General features: G+C 36.5%; 1 protein-coding gene across 1 annotated transcript; it reads right to left on the reverse strand.

Annotated features, from left to right (window-relative positions):
* Positions 1-16,081: 16,081 nt before the first annotated feature.
* On the reverse strand, positions 16,082-20,049 carry BAS1 (Cytochrome P450 superfamily protein). The gene is made up of 5 exons (XM_086602424.1): positions 19,578-20,049; positions 18,303-18,526; positions 17,871-18,112; positions 17,389-17,785; positions 16,082-16,916 (listed from the first exon to the last, which is right to left on the reverse strand). Exons 1-5 carry the CDS (start codon positions 19,879-19,881, stop codon positions 16,458-16,460), a joined length of 1,626 nt encoding a protein of 541 aa, XP_086458550.1. The 5' UTR covers positions 19,882-20,049; the 3' UTR covers positions 16,082-16,457.
* Between the last annotated feature and the right edge of the window lie 321 nt (positions 20,050-20,370).

Here is a 20,370-nt window from a genome sequence, read left to right on the forward strand (position 1 = left end):
CTGAGCTTGTTGTTGCATCAAGGATAGCATTATCTCATATGTTTTATATGATGAGACACTAGTGGTCGGTGAAATTAGGATTAGGTCTCTCTGGTTGTTGATAGGTGGATTTTGATAGTTCTGGTTGAAATTGGATAGAACCATAGCTCTGTTCTAATTATTGTAGGTACCTTGTCCTTGTCTAAACTGACTGGATATATTTTGTAGTCTGACATGATTTGTGAAACCTGGAGGTGGTTGAGACTGTGGATTAGTAGTCTTTGTGAAGTTTGGGTGTTGTCTCTACGGTGCATTTGGTACATTGAAAACACAAACTTTTTCTGGTTGAAGTGATGATATGTTGTAGAGCAAGGGACAATTGGTATCAATATGATTTAAGCTGAAATAAAAATTTCATGGTAATGTATTTATGTTCATGATAGGATGAGGTTTATGGTCATTTTGTTTGGTTGAGAAGGCATCTATTTTTTTGGTTAGGGATTCAATTAATGTCTTGATCTCAGGATCAGATTTCACCTAAAAAATAGAGATTTTTAGACGTTGGTCCTACGCATAGTTGGTTTATTAGACTTTAGTCCAGAAAAGCTTGAATATTAGACTTTAGTCTTAGTTATATAATGTTGACTATTAGTCAACTCAGTTGACTGACAGTCAACATGGTCAATCTGCTTACATACGACTGAGTTGACTAGCTTTAGATGTACTGGGTTGGGATGTGCGAGAGTTGTTTGTGTCTCTCCAATGGGTACTCTTTTCTACTTGGGCTTTAAGAAAGATTAGAGCTTCAGTTGCACCTCTATCCAAAATATTTTCACTACTCATGATGTCGAGAGTTACTTTGTGTTATTGGAGAAGACCTTTGAAAAAATTATTGAACAAGAGTGGTTTTTTCTAGTTTATTATGGGGACATGAAAGGAGCAGGTCAGGAAGTCTATCCCATGCTTATGAGAATGTCTCCTGCAGGCTCTATCTGAAGAACTGTATCTTGCTTACTATCTAACTCTTATATTTTTTTTCGGTGGAAAGTACTTCTTCATGAAGGAGAACACAACCTTTGTCCATGTATCAAAAGAATTGAGATTTTTAAAGAAATCATACGTGGCTCTTACCAGTTAGAGTGAAAGGAAACACTCTTAGTTTTACTTGATCATTAGAAATGCCCGGATGATTGAAGGTAGTACACACTTCATGGATCTGGCGTAGGTGTTCATATGGTAGCTCGTGTTCTAACCCGTGGAAGATGGAGATTGAACACGTTTGGCGGAATGCAAAAATCGCTCGTGAGCAGTGCAAGTCGTATACAAGATAGAGGTCTATCTTGTAATGGTGTGTAGAAGTCAGAGAGTGGCTTCTCTGCTTGTACTAGTTCATCAGCCATCATAGAAGATGGGGGACGAGAGATCGGAGATTGTCGAGAACGACATGCTCTCCTATGTGAGTATGTTTTAATTGCGCTTGGTTTATCAGTACCTGAGCGTAGTCTCATACACGGTTGCGAGACTAAGAAGATCTAACCTAGGATGCGCAAACAAATGGGGATGCTCAATTAACAGAAATTCATTTTTGGAGTTGTATTGAATTTTCAAAAGTCTTTTGAAGGTTTGCATATTTGACAAGGGCCCTGTTCGAGACGAACAATTGGGCTTTACTGGATTGGTTCTACACGTACAATAGCAAGGACTATCTACCTTGCCATGTGGGGTCGTCACCTGGAGGTCTCACTCGCAAAATTTGGAGGGAGGGGAGTGAGAGGGGGCAAATGTTGCACTAGGAGAGGGATCAAATCACTTCTTTGTCTTGTGGCTAATGTGTTTGTCATTTTTGAGGAGCGTGACTAAGATTAGGCTCTAGTTGGTTGATTTTATTTTTCAATTTTTGGTCTTGTATATCAAACAAACAATCAACGTCTAGTTATTAGAGTGGGTGATGAAATCCCACTCGTTAAGCATCGAGTCTAGGCGCTTATGCATGTATGAAATTGACAAGACAAAAATTAAAAATCACTCAATCACGGATTTATGCTTTTTACTAGAGTGGGTGATGAACTTGTTAAGCCTCGGGTCTAGGCACTTATGCGTGTATGAAATTGACAAGACAAAAATTAAAATCAGCCAATCACGGATTTATGCTTTTTTAACATGCAATATCTTTTGACGAGAGATTCGAGGAGGTTGAGGAGTTACCTCGCCAAGTGTTATTCACGACCTTAGGGGTTTCGTTGAATCCTAAGGGTGGGACTTTGAACTTGTGGAATTTGTTGAGTTCAAACCCACCCTCCTGTTACACGCAAAAGTTACCCATAGGCGGGTCGAAATGGGGGCGTAAAGCCCAATAAGTTTTACAATTTGGCCTTCAAGGGCAAATGTCTATAATACTTAAAAAGTAAAACTACCTAATTAGATAAGCTAGTTATGTTTATTCCTAATTTTATTCTAACAATGAAAAAGATAGTCGATGATTAACATCTTAATTCTCAAGTTGGTTTGAGGTGTGAAAGTACGTGTTACACTATATGTCTCATACACCCAAACTTTCCAAGACAATCAAAATGTTAACACTTGGTAAGTTTTTGAAACTTGAACCAAAAGACTTGTTTTTTTTTTTTTCATTTTTTTTTTTGTATTTTTCTTATTTTTGTATTTTTTTTTTCTTTGTTTTATATTTGGAAAAGTAAAAACTAATGTTTGCAGATAGATTATTACAAATATGATTACATAGTTAAGATCCACACATACACAACAAAACATTGGACGGTCAAAAATTGGATTTGTGCGTGCCACATGGCATGCACGGTCGCGCTATGGCTAGGGGGCGATCGCGCTCTCAATCTTGGTGAAACGATCCAAGTTTTGGTTGAGCAGCCCCTCTTGATGTCATGAGTTCAACTATCCATTCCTATTTGAAAACAAAATGATCCGTAATGAAAAATAAATAACCAAACATATAAACAAATGAAAAGTAAAAGAAAATGAAAGGATGAGAGTGGTGTGTCTTCCCTTTCCAATATCTAGATCATTCCATTATTAGATCGAGAGATCAAATTTATCGACGACGGTGTCATTTTGATGTTTGTTCAAGTGTGAGTAATTGAGGTTCGCCAATGGAAAAGGTTCTAATGATCGTAGGAAGGGTGTTTGATGGAGGAAAAAGGGAGTGGGTTCATCTTTTAGTTTTTCTTCTACTACTACTACTTTGAAATGAGGAAAACTTGATTGAATAAAATTTGATTGAAGGAAACAAATGACTAACAAAGAAATATAAGAAGAAAACAAGAGCTTGTATATTAAGAAAGTTTCAAGCGATCTCTACAAAAAAAGAAAAAGATGGAAAGAGAAAAAAGGAAACTTAGGAGTAGGAGTAATTTAGGGTTAGAATAAGAGTAGGATTAGATAATAAGTTTTTATTTCCTTTTTCTTGTTTTCCATTGTTGTTACTTTAAAGCTAGAACTTTACATGATTACATGGTTACCCTCCACTACTCTTGTGACAACTCATTTTTGTTTTATTTTGCTTTCTTCTTGGCCAAGTTTAGATAAGAGCAAAAGATTTGGGCTTTTCAAGCCAAGCCCAATTCAATAACTTGAATATTTGGAATGTGTTAAGACAAAGTCCTTTAGTCTTTTAGAATAAGTACATCCTTTGGTCTTGAGATTTAGGCTTGAGTCTTGAATGTTGACTTTTTGGCTTCTTTTCTAATACGTTTGTGCTCCCATAAGATATATATGCTAAATAAGCTACTTTTGGTGCTAGAATTCATCTTTTGAGGTATTTTGTCCAAAATAGGCTTGTAACCTGAAAATGCAATAAGAACACGAGTTTTCCACATTATTGATTATATAATTTGACTAAATTGAAGCATTGTAAGAAGATAAAAACACATATTTGAGTGATTATCAGTAGTGGAGTAACTTTGGAGTCACTTTAAGTGGAGTTCGTAGAGAGAGAGAGAGAGAGAGAGAGAGAGAGAGAGAGAGAGAGAGAGAGAGAGAGAGAGAGAGAGAGGGCAGGCCAAGTGAAGTAAGCTACGAACTATGATGCTAGTCCATTTTGAATAGCAATAAAACCTATCCTCCTAAACGAATATTCATTGTCATTACAATATTCTTATATATCTAATAATACATTTTGCAAACCTCCTATGCATGTTGCTCAACATCTTCCGAAGCAAAAAATCAAATGTATCAAAAGCAAACAGGAAAAATCCCAGTAATGTTGGTTATGCATACAGTTAAACCCAAAAAGTATTTGCACCGTGTTGGATGGTCTCTAAAGGAGTCAAGACTGCCCGCTGCATGGTCTCTAAAGGCGTCAAGACTGCTCTTTTTGCACACTAGACAACAATCTTCATTTGTATTGATCATGATGCTGCTAAATGATACTCAACCGCTGATACAAATGGATGCTACTACAATGCAATATGATGCTCAACCGCTAACATATATACACTATCAAGACCTTCTATAAGAATAGCAAGGATAAAGTCGTAAGTGTGCTCATACCTCAAGTAGACAACAAAAACTTTCTGGCCCATGCTGTTGGATACGAATAAAGAAAATAATGAAGAGACAAGGACAGCAGTAACTGGGAACAACCAAGGCGCAGATTAGGCTGTCCTTAAGGAAAGATTTCACCCCTTCCAGTGGTGCAGAAAGGCAACAATGGAGTCTTCCTCACAGGATACAATGGTTTAGCAGTCTGACTTGCACTCGAACAGGCTGCTCTCTAGAACGACAGTATAACTCCTGGCGGCTATAGTAAGAAGAGAAGAAGAAGATCGTAGGACGCGAGTTCTGTTGGAGTAAGTTACCTCTATGGACGCACAATCCTGTTTATATAGAGGGTACGTCGGTCACAGCAGTCGGTTTCCTAAACAGATAAGGAAGAGAGACCAACTGGTAATAGAACACCAGCAGTCGGTCTCCTAAACAGATAAGCAAAAACAAATTTAGGCAATTGGTCAATCCATTACCCACTAGACATAACAGTAAGCCCAAGCCCGACCTCGGCCCCGACCCGACACGACACGACTCGACTCGGTGCGGTGCGGGTCGGCAGGCGTGCGCGTGTGTGTGGCTTTGGGTGAGTCTCCCCTCCTAACTTGTATCCTAAGGGCATGCCCTTATGGTAGAGGAATTCCTCATATACTTCACTTGTTAGTGGTGGATAACCAATGTGGGACTATCTTCTATGCACTAAAGTGGAGAGCACACTCTTTGTTCATCTCCTCCACTTTACACACACACACACTAGTACTTTGAAATACAATAGAGATTCCAACAACCCCCACTATTTCAAAATACTAATAGTCCCCCACTATTTTGGAATAGGATATTACAAAAGAAATGGGTTAACGAAATGCCAAAGAGAATCGAAAAAGCAATGCCTAAGATACTAATGCTTTATGGGCTTGAACCAGTCATAGGATAACATGTCTTATAATACGTGAAAGTGGTGGATTAAAAAATCTTTGAACCAACATTCCCTTGTAGTAAAATAGATCACATGCACCCACACTGCTCTTTCATTATATGCCGCTTCAAGGGTGTTGCACTTTTTGGCCCTCAGACTGCCTTGCTGTTTCCATGAATGCTCTAGAGTACGTGCCTGAATACTCATAAGAACCGACCCAGTTCTACATTCACGTAGGTGGATATCCATCAAGTGTACATTGTAGTTAAAATACACTATCTCATTATAAAATGGACTATGGATTACAATAAGAGTAAAATAACTCATCCTTACTCATTGCAATTCAAGTTATACAAAGTATACAAAAATACTATCTCGTCATATGGTGGGACGTCTCAAAAAAGACAATAGCATACCAGAGTGACTAGATGACTTGTTTTTCCCTTTGAACCTACTTCATGGGATCTCCAATCACATAGGTGGGGTTGCCATCAATGTCGCCCTCTATCTTAGACAAAAGTCCCATCCCCCTCGACGTTTCAACCACTCGCCTCCTGCTAAGCAGTTTGGTCAGAGGATCGGCCAAATTTTACTCTGACCTCACATAATCTAGAGCCACAACTCCAGATTCCAGCAGCTGCTTTATAGACTATAGTCTCAAATGTATATGTCTGCTTTTCCCATTATACAGTTTGCTCTTTACCTTTGCTATTGAGGCCTGACAATCACAATGCATAAGTACAGCTGGAGGCGGTTTTGTACCAATAGGAAGATCTGCCAAGAGGTTTCTAAGCCACTCAACCTCAGCACTTGTTTTATCTAAAGCACTAAGCTCGGACTCCATGGTTGAACGAGCTATCAAGGTCTACTTACAAGATTTCCAAGCGACTGCACCTCCCCCAAGGGTGAATATATAACCACTAGTAGACTTGATATCATGAGAATTAGATATCCAGTTTGCATCACAATAACCCTCTATTATAGGTGGAGTTTGTCTAAAACGTATTCCGTAATCCATTGTTCCTCTCAAGTACTTGGCTAGTCTCTCTAACACACTCCAATGTTCCTTGCTAGGATAATGAGTGTATCTGCTTAACCTGCTAACTGCATAAGCAATGTTAGGTCTAGTGCAATTCATCAAGTACATGAGACTACCAATAATTTGGGCATATTTAGACTGAAGGACACTATGTTGATTATGTTTCTTAAGTTCACTATTTGCCTTATAAGGTCTCGACACAGGCTTACTATCATAATAGTGAAACTTTTTCAAAAACTTCTCAACATAATGCTCTTGTGAAAGCATATAGCCATCACTGTTTCTGATGATTTTGATTATAAGAATCACATCAGCTTCTCCCAAATCCTTCATTTCAAATTAGGAGGATAAGAACATCTTGGTGTTTCTCACAACATCAAGGCTAGGACTCATGATTAACATGTCATCCACATATAGAGAGATAATCACATATGTATTCACATCAAAAGATTTAAAGTAAATACATTTACCAGCATCATTTATTTGATATCCATTGGACATCATGACACTGTCAAACTTTTCATGTCATTATTTTGGCGCTTTGTTTCAACCCATATAAAGACTTAACTAATTTGCATACCTTTTGCTCATTCCCTGGTACTATAGTACCCTCAGGCTGCATCATATATATTTCTTCATCGAGATCAACATTCAAAAATACAATTTTTACATCCATTTGATGAATAAATAAATTATAAATTGTAGTTAAAGCCATTAGAACTCTTATAGAAGAAATCCTAGTTAGAAGAGCATAAATATCAAAATAGTCAATGCTTTTTTTTCTGGGAGAATCCCTTGACTACTTGTCTAGCCTTGTATTTATCAATGGAACCATCTAGTTTCAGTTTCTTTTTGAAGATCCACTTGTAACGTATAGGTTTCGCCCCAGGAGGTAGATCAACTATCTCCCATGTGTGATTAGATATAATCGAACCTAGTTATGAGTTTATAACATCTTTCTAGAAAGGTGCATCTCTAGAATTGATTGCCTCATTATACGTCATAGGATCATCATCAACGAGAAATGTGAAAAAGTCATCACCAAAATTGGTGGATTTTCTATCTCTTTTACTATTCCGAATTTCTTGTTCAGAAATTCCAGGATCTGTTGATTGTTGTTCACTAGGAACAACCAACCTCTCAATTCCAATTTTCAAAGGAAATATATTCTCAAAGAAATCAACATTTTTACTCTCTATAATAGTGTTAGCATCGACAAGGTTATTATCAAATTTTACTACTAAAAGTTTATATGCAACACTATTATGAGCATAACCAATGAACATACAATCAACAATTCTAGGTCCCAGTTTTCTCTTTTTAGGTTCGTTCACTAGTTACTTTGCAAGACACCCCCATATTTTGAAGTATTTCAGGTTAGGTACATGACCTTTCCATAATTTATATGGTGTCTTATTCCCTGTTTTCTTGTTGGGTATCCTATTTTGTATATGGCAAGCAGAAAAGATTGCTTCCCCCCACAAGTTCAGGGAAGCTCCATAACTTACAAGAATATCATTCATCATCTCTTTTAGTGTTCTGTTTTTCCATTCTGCTACTCCATTAGACTCAGGAGAGTATGGTGGAGTAGTTTCATGAACAATGTCATTCTTGTCACAAAAGTCTTGGAAGGGGTTAGACTCATATTCTCCACCCCTGTCAGACCGAAGTCTTTTAATCTTATAGTTAAGCTGGTTTTCAACTTCAGCTTTGTACTTGAGAAACATCTCACCGGCCTCATGCTTGTTTCTAAGTAAATATATCATGGTGTACCTAGAGAAGTCATCTATGAATGTAATATAATAAAACTTCCCCCCCCCCCCTAGACATGGTACTTCTAAATTCACCTAAATCCATATGAATAAGAGTTAGTAATTCAGTTTTATCTCTAGAAACAGTTCTATAAGGTTTCTTTGTGGCTTTAGTCTCAGCACATATCTCACATTTATCATTAGAAAAATCAGAAATATCAGACAATAAACCACATGCTTCCATCCTTTTCATATATTGAACATTCACATGTCCTAGTCTACCATGCCATATATTAAAAGAGTCAAGCAAGTAAGCAGAAGCAGATTCATTCTCATTAATAATAATGTTGTCAAGTACATTTAACATGAAAAGACCACTGTTATTATAATAACCTTTCCCAACAAAACTCTCATTCTTAGTCAGAATGAACTTGTCACTTTCAAAAGTCACCTTGATGCCAGCTTTTCCCAGTAATGACACAGAAATCAGATTTTGACGAATTTCAAGAACATATAGAATATTACTAAGTGAAAGGGTTTTCCCTGAAGTTAACTTAAGAAGAATCTTGCTTGTTCCCTCAACAGAAATAGACCTTGAGTCACCCATATAGACCTTTTCATCTTTCACTAGTATGTAGTCTAAGAATGCTTCAACATCACCACAGACGTAGCGGGTGGCACCAGAATCTAGTACCCAGTTCTTTTTCCCAGTGGCCATGAACACTTGTGACACTACAACAGCAATTATATCATCTCCCTCAACTAAATTAGCATTGGGAGGATCATCAGTATCTTTCTTGTGCCTGCACTGAAAAGCCCTATGTCCCGGTTTACCACAAACATAACAATTACCATTTCTAGTACCACTCCTTTTAAAAGAAGTATGCCTTTGACCTTGAAATTCTTATTTTTGTTGTATTTATATTTTTTAGAGTTTTTGTTGGATTTGCTGGGATTACCTTCAACGATATTGGCTTTGGAATGGAATTCCTTAGATAACACCTCATCCTGAGTCTTGTTCTTTTCCTCTATGTGAATGTGAATGATCACATCTTCAAGAGTCATCTGCTTGCGTTTATGCTTCATACTATTCTTATAGTGTTTCCAAGACTCGGGGAGTTTCTCAATCAAACATCCAGCAACAAAGTTTTCGGGTAAATCAATACCCTCAGTTTTCAAATCATTAATAAGCACATGAAAATCATGGATTTGAGACATTACATCTCTATCCTCTCTCATCTAGAACTTTAGAAAAAAGTCCCAACAACATATTTTTGAGTACCAACATCCTCTATTATGTATTTTTTGTTTAAACTCTCCCATTTATCATGTGCATTATTGTTTGAACAATAAATATAAAAAATTTCATTAGATAAGGTACTCAAAATAGCATGACGACATACCTTATTCCCATTAAGCCAAGCAGCTTGATTTCTTTCAAAATAATTAGAACCCTCCATGGGTGCTATATCAGTGAGATACTTTGCATAGTTGAGTACATCTAGGGTTGAGAACACCCTTTCTTTCCATCGCTTGAAGTGTGAACCGCTGAAGGATTCAATATTTGACATATTGGGTAAGTTGCGAGCATTCAGTAGAGGTGCAGTATCTCTCATATTCGAAGTAACCTCCATGACTCCTGAATTGGTTTCTTTGTTCGGTGTGTCTGTTGGTATAGACATCTCGATTCTTTTCTTAAGATTGTTGGATGCGAATAAAGAAAACAATGAAGAGACAAGGACAGCAGTAACAAGGAATAACCAAGGTGCGGATTAGGCTGTCCTTAAGGAAAGATTTTGCCCCTTCCTTAAGGAAATATTTTGCCCCTTCCAAGGTACAATGGTTTAGCAAGTGGTGTTGCTTCTTTCGATACAATGGTTTAGAACGGCGACTTGCACTTTCGGTCGATCTCCTGCTCTCTAGAACGGCAGTATAACTCAGTCGATCTCCTAAACAGATAAGGAAGAGAGACCAACTCGTAATAGAGTCCTGTTTATATAGAGGTTAGGTTAGGTCGGTCACAGTCGATCTCCTAAACAAATAAGGAAGAGAGACCAACTCATAATAGAACACCGAAACTTGTTGTCCAAGCCCCAACCCGACTCGGTGCTGGTGCGAGCACGTGGCTTTGGGTGAGTCCTCCCTCCTAACACAAAAGCATTTGTACCCTAAGGGCACGCCCTTATGGTAGAGAAATTCTTCATATACTTCACTTGCTAGTGGTGGATAACTAATGTGGGACTATCTTCTATGCACTAAAGTGGAGAGAACACTCTTTGTTCATCTCCTCCACTTTGCACACACACTAGTACTTCGAAATACAATAGAGATTCCAACATGTGTTATATCAAACCTTGAACAAGAATAGGTGTGTGTGTGTTTTTTTTTTTAAAATTTTTAATTATTATTATTATTTATTTTAAGCCTTTATCCTGTGGATGGTAAAATGGTTTGGACGAACACTAACAAAATCTTTATTAATATTCTAGTCTTATTTGATGGTAGGCGATGAAACTACTTAGATGGCCCCACAATATGGTTATGTTCGGCTATTTACGACATAATTGCTTGGATTGTAAGAAACATTAGTTATTCTCGTAGCGGGGTTTGTGTATTTGCAAATTTTTTTTTTTAAAAGGAACTTTTTATTTTCTTAGTTAAAAAATAGTGTTGGGAGAGACACTGCCTTGAAATTGTCATGCATGGAAGCTGGTAGCGTGCCACAGTTAGGCATGCATAGATTGGAACAAGGAAAAGTGAGACTAGATTTGCCTTTTTAATTACTTCTAACTAGTACTCCAGTAGGCTGATAACATAAAGTAAGAAAAAAGGAATTGAAGCAGATAAAACGTTCTATAGAAGAGACATAAAATGCTGTTAACTCTTCCACCCTTGCAACCAATCACTTGCAATGCTACATAAAATGCTGTTAACTCTTTTCTATATGTATATGTATGTGTTGTAGGTGAAACAAAATCAAATTCATTAACTTGATCCATATGATATTTTTGCCACAGTGAAGAGTTTTAATTTGTTACCTTGAGTGAGAATAATTAACAAAATGAAGGTAGATAATTAATTATTAGTCTCACGAACTCATGATCAGGGACGGACCTAGTATATCGGCAGGGCATTCACTTGAATACCTTCAAGTTTGTTGGAAAAAAAAATACTAGTCTTAATATAATTTAGTCCATGTTTGGTGTGTGCACACTTAGTCCAATGACTCCATAACTATTACTCATCCGTCCGAGTTCCAGATTATATTAATCTGGTATCATCACCCAAAGGTTTTACCAACTTTGCTAGTCGGTATCTGCATCTTCGTCTGCTTTCATTAGGTATGTTCTCCAATTTCTCTATCTTTCTCAATTTGATTCTCGGATTGGGTTCTCACTGCTCAAACCATCTCGAATTCGATCTCGAGTCAAGTCGGTGATGAAGTAATAATGCAACTCTTTCAAAAAATGAAAAAAAAAACCATCGAGGGTTGTTCACTGGTCGTGGTACTTTAGCATATGTTTTGTTTATTTTGTATATGAGAAGGGTTTGATTTGAGCTGTTGATGTAATTAAGTATGAGTACGGTACACAAAACTTGTATGGTTATACTAAACCTTCTATTTTTGGCGTACTCAGTTTCCTTCTATATTAATGAAGTTCAATTTTGTTACTTGTTTATATTTATGATTTTTTCCTTTTTGAACTTAACACTAAAACATAATTTTGGTCTTTGAATTTTGGACTTGAATACCCTCGCCGAAACTAAGGGTGGAATTTGAGCCGAGGGCTCGGAGCTTGGCTCGTTTAGATCAGCTTGAGCTCGCTCGTTTAACTATATGAGCCGAACTCGAGTTCAAATTAAAGCTCGTGTAACAAATGAGCTTGATGAAGCTCAGCTCATTTAGCTCAAATAACATATTTATAGTGTAAAATGACCAAACGGTACGGACTCGGCTTGGGCTTGGCTCGTATAAGCTCGGCTCGAACTCGTTCGTTTAACTTTATGAGCCGAGCTCGAGCTCAATTTAAAACTCGTGTAATTAGCGAGCCGAGCTTGAGCATGCTAAAGCTTAGTTTGTTTAGCTCGAATTCCACCCTTAACCGAAACTCCTGGGTCCGTGCTGATGATCCTCATTGTTCCCAATTTTGAAATCGGCTTTATGAAAATGAAGAACATATAAGCACCAAATTATCACCATTAGTGCATTTATGTATTGTACAACCACTGTAGTGATAAAACTATAACAGAGTGTCCATATCCATGCCAATATGCGTAAGGAACTAAGGATCGATTTGAAAATTAAGTTCGTGTGCTAATTATGTCATGTCTGGACTGAGAACATGCTCCTTGGTATGTTTTGGTTTCTTAAATAAATAAATAAAAATCTCTTTATATATATATATACTAGCTTGTATGCCCGTGCATATGCACTGGCTCTTTTGAAAATATTTAGATTTTTTTTAGAAAATTGGGACTTCGGTTTTAGTCGCTAACCCGTTTTAATTTTCCAACAAATTGTTTTAATTAAGTTTTAAAAAACCGTTTTTTCAATTGGGAGAGAGATCTTTGTTTTAATAAAAAAATAATTCACATTTTAATTAGATATGCTAGATTTTCCCTTTTCAATGGTGGAGAAATTCCCATTTTAATAGGAGAATGATTTCCGGTTTAATTAGAAGTGCTAGAATTTGTTTAATAGAAAAGGAATTCTCGTTATAATAGGAGAATAATTCCGCTATAAAAAAAAAGATTATCGCTTTTCAAATAGGAGAGAAATTCTCGCTTTTAATAGGAGATGATGGGAATTTTAATAGAGCTCGAAAAATACCCCTTGTGGAATCTTTTGAAAACATTTATATTTTTTTAAAAAAATTGGGACTACCGTTTTAGTCGCTAACTATTTTTAATTTTATAACAAATTGTTTTAAATTAAGTTTTAAAAACCTGTTTTTTCAATTGGGAGAGAGATTATGTTTTAATAGGAGAATGATTCCCGTTTTAATTAGATACTAGATTTTAAACTTAATTTTCAATAGGGGAGGAATTCTCATTTTAATAGAAGAAGGATTCCCGCTTTAATTAAAAGTGTTAGAATTTGTTTTAATATGAGAAGAATTCTCGTTATAATAGAAGAGAAATTCCCGTTTTTCAAATATGAGAGAAATTCTCGTTTTAATAGGAGATGACGTGGAATTTTAATAGAGCTCGGAAAATACCCCTTGCGGGAGCTTTAATATTAAGATATATATATATATATATATATATCATTGATTTCGATGACTTTGACCAATTTTTGACTGATTTTTTTTATTAATATTCTATAATATTTCCAATATATATCAAGTTATATAAGTGATACTTATGATATTTTAAGATATATCGAAATATAAAAATAATTTGACCAATCAACTAAAAGATATATATCAATTGATATATCCATATATCTGATATATCGACTGAAATTGAAATATTGGGCTTTGTCTTGGACTAGTATTAGAGAATGGTACGTGACTACGTGCATACCCTAATCACATGCTTTATGGGGACCATAAACCAAAACTTATATATAAGAACGTACATAAGAACGTACATCCCAAAAAGAAAAAGTTCAATTCATTTCCTAATTAATCTTCCTACTTACTGCAAAACAGCTGAGAGTCTTAACCCTAGAAAGGAGGTAGTACATTAAAGAATAGTAGATGTTGTCATGTTGGATTACAGTTATATTTGTTTTGAAAGGAGGAAATGAGAACATATATATAAATATATAATACTCCTGCCAAAGGAATTCTCGTCTGGGGCTATTTTTTGTTTTTTTTTTCTCGTCTGGGGATATGGAACTATGGAAGTATACTTGCTTTATTTATTAAAAACTAAGGACTAAAGTTAGCATAAGCGTATAAGCATCTATCTTTACCAGGTCTCAGCCACAACTTTGACTATTTGTTGTGCTAAGATTTGTGGAAGCCTAAACGAAACAGAAACTATATCGAGAGAATTCAAACTAATTAATTCAGATGTCATACATAGATAGAAAGAGATTAAAAGATTAGTAGGTAATGTTAAGATTCTATCTCATCTAATTAATTGGTGTTAACCATGGTTAATACAAACTGACATGTGGAGTGACAATGGTAAACTTTGGGGCCTAGGCGTCCTGAGCGCTAACAGCATCTTTAGAAGAGAAACCAAGAAAACACAAAATATTTTAACCAAACCAAATACCAAACCCAAAAAACATCAACCAATTTCAAGAGCATATCAAATAGTTGACATCAAATGATGCGGTTTTAGATAAACCGTACCGTATCCCACGCAGTTTTCGTAAAACCGCGCCACAAAAACCCAAGCCCACGCGGTTTTCCATCGCGCGTCGCACATCAACTTTTTTTTTTTATTCTCTTTCTAAATCTCTCGCGTGGTTTTCGCAAAATCGCGTGATTGAAGCTCACACTCTAGCCCAAGCCCATGCAGTGTTCAAAAAATCGCGAGAGAGATTTAATATAGCACCAAAGCAAACACCAAATTTTGCCCGATTTGTTGTTTGCTTTGGTATTTTTTTAGTATTTTTATCGACATGTGACTCTCCTAAAAATGAAAAAAATACCAAATTATTGAAAATTTAGTGTTTGATGTTAGGATAGTGTCTTACCTAAAAATGCTCTAAAGACCGAAATTTTTCTCAAATAAAATCTCATCATTTTTTTGGGGAAATTTCAATATAATGTTTGGAGTTAGTTTTGACAAAGTCCTAGTTAAACTTTATTGATGAGATGGAGCCACAAAAGGCATTATTACAAATTGGGTGAGTGACACCAATACATAACATGACAACAACATACAAGTCATCTGGTAGCTCTAAAACGTGAATCCGAGTGCACCATTAAGTCTTCAAACTGATGCTCCCGGTTTGTGATCGCTCCACCAACCCAATACCATGCCAAAACATTTACATTAATGCACATACGATCCCTCTTAACAAGTTTCTGCCTGAAGACCATCATTCCTAGTAGTCTTTTTTAATTTATGATAGGATAAACTACGCATAACAACGTATTGGACAGTTGGATTATCTAAATTTTACATCATGTCATTACTTATGTTGCTCAAAAATGCTTTTCCTAACTAGAATCACGCTCATCGAATAATCATGATATATGATACAACTTAAGAATTAGATTTCTGACGTGAATAGTAACTTCAAAGTTCTAACGTCTTCCATTCCTTCTCTGTGTTATTGGACAGTGGAAAGAGAGTCCAATAACTATGTAGTATTGTAGTATATACTAGACGAATATTTTGAACTAGCTTGGAGATCAAAAATTAGATAGAGCTGGGTAGTTGAGAAAGATATGAGTAATGACTGTTATTATGTAGTAAAATGGCAGGTTAATTTGTAGAAAATGCCTGTGAAATTTTCTTGTTTCACAAAGTTTTCAATTTGGTTGGTGTTTCTAACTGAACTTGCTATAAGCATTTGCATTTCCTCATCCTGACATCCTTTATTTCGATAGTATACACAAAAACACACAAGATGATGGACTTCTGGACGCTGACTTTACGATCAAAGAAAGATGGCTGGTACTAATCTGCATAACATAAAGCTGCATTGGCTAAAATGCTCAGAAAATTGGATGGATATTAAGATTTGCGTGGTACAACATTCGAGGACCACTGAAAGCCTGGATGTTTGACAGCTATTCATATACCCTTACCACAGAAACTCAACTCAAAAACTCCTCAGTAAGAGGACGATATCAGACTTCTGACTTCTGATGAGAAATGGAATTTAGTCAGATATAATCCAAAACTTCTAATCAATGATCAAAATCAAGAGAGACGGCAAAGCAGATGTCCAAAACATCAACTCAATGGTCAGAGCAAGAAGACAGAGCAGCAATCATGTAACATTCATGAATATGCAGGGGGTTACAAAATTGTGTAAATAAGTTAACAAATTATACATTACATACGTACACAATAGAAAAAGGGGTCTAGAAAAAGAGTAAAATGATCAGAAAGAGAACTCTAAAAAAATTCTATGACTAACAACGTGTAGCACACCGGGGGTATTTTAGACATTTTGATTAACCATGGGTTGTGGGTTAGTAGTCCTACTCCTACAGAAGTACTAATGGTCTTTTGGAATAACACCCAAACATTCTACCAAGCCAATGGAGAGTAGCTTTGTCACTAGAAGGATATAATGTAGGTGCAAACACAAGATAAGGAAAGTATGAGTGGATTGGAACGATCAAGAACCATGCTTTTGAGGATCAGAAGGGTCAGTCAAGCATCGAAAGGTAACCGGTGCACCATATTGTGGGTACAAAAGCATCAGCACCGTTGGCCCGTGTTGATAGCTCGATGATAAACGGAACGAAAAGTGTTTCAGTATGATTGCAATGGCCATTTTTGCTTGCAGAATTGCTAGATTTTGTCCAATGCAAGTACGGGCCCCAAGCCCAAATGGGATAAAAGCCATTGGATGCTTTGCAGCACGGGCCACACCTTCACTGAAACGAGCTGGGTTGAACTCTGTTGCATCATGGCCCCATAGCTCTGTATCATGATGGACGGCTATGATTGGTATCAAAAGTTCAGTACCGCGTGGAATCTTATAACTGCCAAGATCAACATCTGCCTTGGCCCTTCTGATTGTCGCGATTGCAGGAGGGTACAATCTCAATGATTCGTTTAGAATCATGTTTACCTGCACCCAGCACGCAATAACATTAGAACTTTAAATAACAAAAAATATCCTTATTATCAATATTATATTACTATCTCATATTCTCATGTAACATTTTTTTTTATTTAATCAAAATAAACGCGTTTTTATTTCATTTTTATTGGTTCTGTATGTTACTGAAAGACACACAGAATTCAGTTAACTTTTTAGGCAACAGGCACTGTCCTGACTGCCCTGCAAGAATCAAGTCATAAATGACAAAACTGCCACCCAAAGAGATGTCTAATCTCGGTGAAAGGACGAGTGGGGAGAGACGTACAGTTTCTTCATTTTTAGAGAAATCCAATCTCTAATTAGGCTCAACACTTTTCCCTTTTGATATGGTAAGAAACAAACAAAGTATGTAAAGAAGTGAGGGGCAATTTGGTAAGTTAGTTATATGCCCAATGACACAAGAAGACAAATGAATGAGCTTAGCTTTTTAGTTTATTACCTTTTTAAGTTTGGCGATATCATCTGTGGTGGGGATGTCACGTGACCCACAGACTCTTAACACCTCTTCTCTTGCCGTATTCTGCCACTCTGGATGCATTGCCAGTAATATTGTTGTCCATGTCAGCAGATTTGATGTCGTATGTTTCCCGGCGAAGAAGAAGGTCTTGCATTCTTCGACAATATCGTGAACGGTGATGGTAGATGTCGGTGTATATGGATCTGATTTCTCTTCTTTTGTGGCTGCTTTGATCATCAACCCCAATAAGTCTTTCGGACACCCATTCGACATTTCTTCTGAAGCATTCGCTTTCCGTTGTTCGATGAGCTTTACTAAGGATTTCTTGATTTGTTTATCCAAATTCCAAGAACTGCGGTTCTTTTTTGTGGGTAAATATCTAAAATATAATTTTTAAAATTAGTAATTTAAAACCCCGCAGTTAAGCGTGCTTAGAATGTGCATGTAATAATATAGTTCTTTACCTATATCCTGGGATGAATACTTTTTGAAATGCCTCCGCAGCAAATATCATTTGTTGTGTTTGTAATTGAAAAACAGCCTTTCCATCTTCATAACTACGCCCAAATGCTGTTCTTGTTATCACCTCTTCTGTTAGGCTCTGAAACCATTCAGAAACTTCAATATCGACATCCCCGGACCCTGCCATTTCGGACCACTTGCCCAACATTTCGAGCACACTCTTCCCCATCACGGGTATTAACATCTAAACAAAATTTAGCAACAGTTAGGAACACCGAGTTGATTAAAATATGTAAGTAAATGTTGTAAAAACCAAGAAAAATAAGTATGTAAGTACAAAACATTGATTAAAATAGAGGGGCACCAATGTGGTTTCATATGCTAAAATTAGAAACATTGTTCCACTCTCTTTTTGTTTTGATATTTCAACTTACTTTGAGATTTTCCATGTGAAAGGTTGGTGTAATGATTTTCCTATGGTGAGCCCATTTTTCCCCTTTAAGACTTAATAGTCCATCACCTTCGAGCTGTCTCACAAGTGGGTGTGATTCATTCTTTTCATAGAATTCTGATTTTGAAGTGAAAATTTCTCGAATCAGGTCTGGGTCCGATACTGTTATACGCGCCGTGGGTCCGAACCATACTAGGAAGGTTGCACCTGCATTGAACGATAGCACCAAAAACATATTTATTGGTAACAAACATAGTGAATGCAGTTGGTTATGAAGAAGGACTCCAAATTAAACAAAAGAAGAAACGCAACAATCAATTTAAAAGTTAGTGCTTCGATTGCGAAAAGAGGAAAGACAGAAAGGATGCAATCACAATTCACAACCACCACTTCAATATGAACATGGATAGAGTAGACCCTACTAAAGAGGAAATGGAGGAGGTGTAGGTAGAAGATAGAGATACATTTCAAGGATGAATACGAGAAGCAAATAAAAATGTGAAAGAAAATTATAAAAAAAAAAGAAAAAAATAAATCAGAAGATAGGTGATGTATTTGACAACTCGAGTTCAAAATCACATAACTTGAGGAGAGAGAGTGAGAGAAAAAACCAAAAAGATAGAAGAACGAACCAAGGAAGAAGACAACTCATCACTACTAAATCACTGCCAAACACAACAACTTCATAACAGAGATTAAAGGTCAGACAGTCCAAAACAAGAAAAGAAGCAGAATACAACAATAGTTACTTCACCAGTCACAAGCTCAAAACCATAAATATTGTATAGAAGTGAACATTTCAGGACCACATTACATGATCCATATGAATACACTAGAGAATCAGAAACTTTCACACTTGAAGACAGAAATCTCAAAATCATAGTTCATTTTGATTAACAAAATTAAAACACGTTTTATACAATTTTCAAGTTACAGACCATTGCTAAAGAAAACAAGCTTACCAAACAGCAAAATGAATTCACCAAAACAAAACACCAGAAAACCTTAGGAACACATAAAGAACATTAGGCCAACCAAGGAGTCATTGGAAAACATCTTAAATCTGATAAGTAAAGAAAAACACACAAGCACACACCCAAGTTAGAAAGATTACATGCAAGTATATCAAACATATCACTACCAAAAAATTTGCCCGGATATATAGTACGTTTTAGAAGAGCATACAGAAGATAATTAAGAAACCCAGAGTCCAAAACAAAGATTTTGATCGAATATGTATAAAAGAAGAGATGTATACCATATATTTTCTTCCAATGATGATAGAAGGAGAAAACTCTAGGGAGTATGTTGTGAGAAAGAGGCATGGGTTGTGATGAAGCCTTAACCATTAACCCCACAAGTTCCTTGATGTTTCCTAGGAACAAACGATATTGGGGTCCTTTGATTCCTTGCTTAGAGAAATGCTCAACAATTCGTTTAGGTCTCCACCAAAGAAATTCCACCATTTTCAAAACATAAAACAGCACAATGGAAGACAAAACTAGTACTAGAAGCCAAAACCAACAGCACATGATGAAGTACTCCATCATCACCACTACCATGAGGCTAGCTTTGAGATTTTTTTTTGGCTTGCAGCTTGTTTTCGTACTTGCAACACTCTAGCTAGCTAGTCTCCTCTCTCTTTCTTTCTAAGTAGTTAGTGGTGCTTTCTTCTTATCTCCTTCATTTATATTCCTTTCTCTCTTCCCTTTTTGTTACTTCTTTTATGTGATAGGCACACCCCTTTTATTACTTACTTAAGAGGAGAGAGAGAGTGTGTATATAAGTGTGAGAGGTGTGTTTTATGTGAGATAAAGGGCAGGGCCGGCGCCGTAGGGGCCGCCATTGGAATTCTATAGGGTCAACGAGGGAATTTTATAGTTGTTATTCCTCTCGAGACATTAACACCCTTAAAGGGCACCTAAATATTTTCAATTTCCAAATATTTTCAATATTTTCTAATGTTTTACAATTCCAACGGAGTGTGTAAAATTTCACCTCCACATCTGCTCTATTAGTAGGACTTTACAACTCTCATTACATACTAATGT

Source organism: Coptis chinensis, chromosome 3 (assembly GCF_015680905.1).
Source record: "Coptis chinensis isolate HL-2020 chromosome 3, ASM1568090v1, whole genome shotgun sequence".
In the NCBI taxonomy this organism is placed as follows: Eukaryota; Viridiplantae; Streptophyta; class Magnoliopsida; order Ranunculales; family Ranunculaceae; genus Coptis; species Coptis chinensis.

What these genes read in the sequence shown, in the direction of transcription:
- BAS1 (XM_086602424.1), bottom strand. Translation starts at nt 19,881, where the DNA reads ATGGTAGTGGTGATGATGGAGTACTTCATCATGTGCTGTTGGTTTTGG. An exon ending in GTATTCATCCCAGGATATAG is followed by an intron (nt 17,786 to 17,870) that starts GTAAAGAACTAT and finishes ATTATATTTTAG; the next exon opens with ATATTTACCCACAAAAAAGA. An exon ending in ATATCGCCAAACTTAAAAAG is followed by an intron (nt 16,917 to 17,388) that starts GTAATAAACTAA and finishes TGCTGGGTGCAG; the next exon opens with GTAAACATGATTCTAAACGA.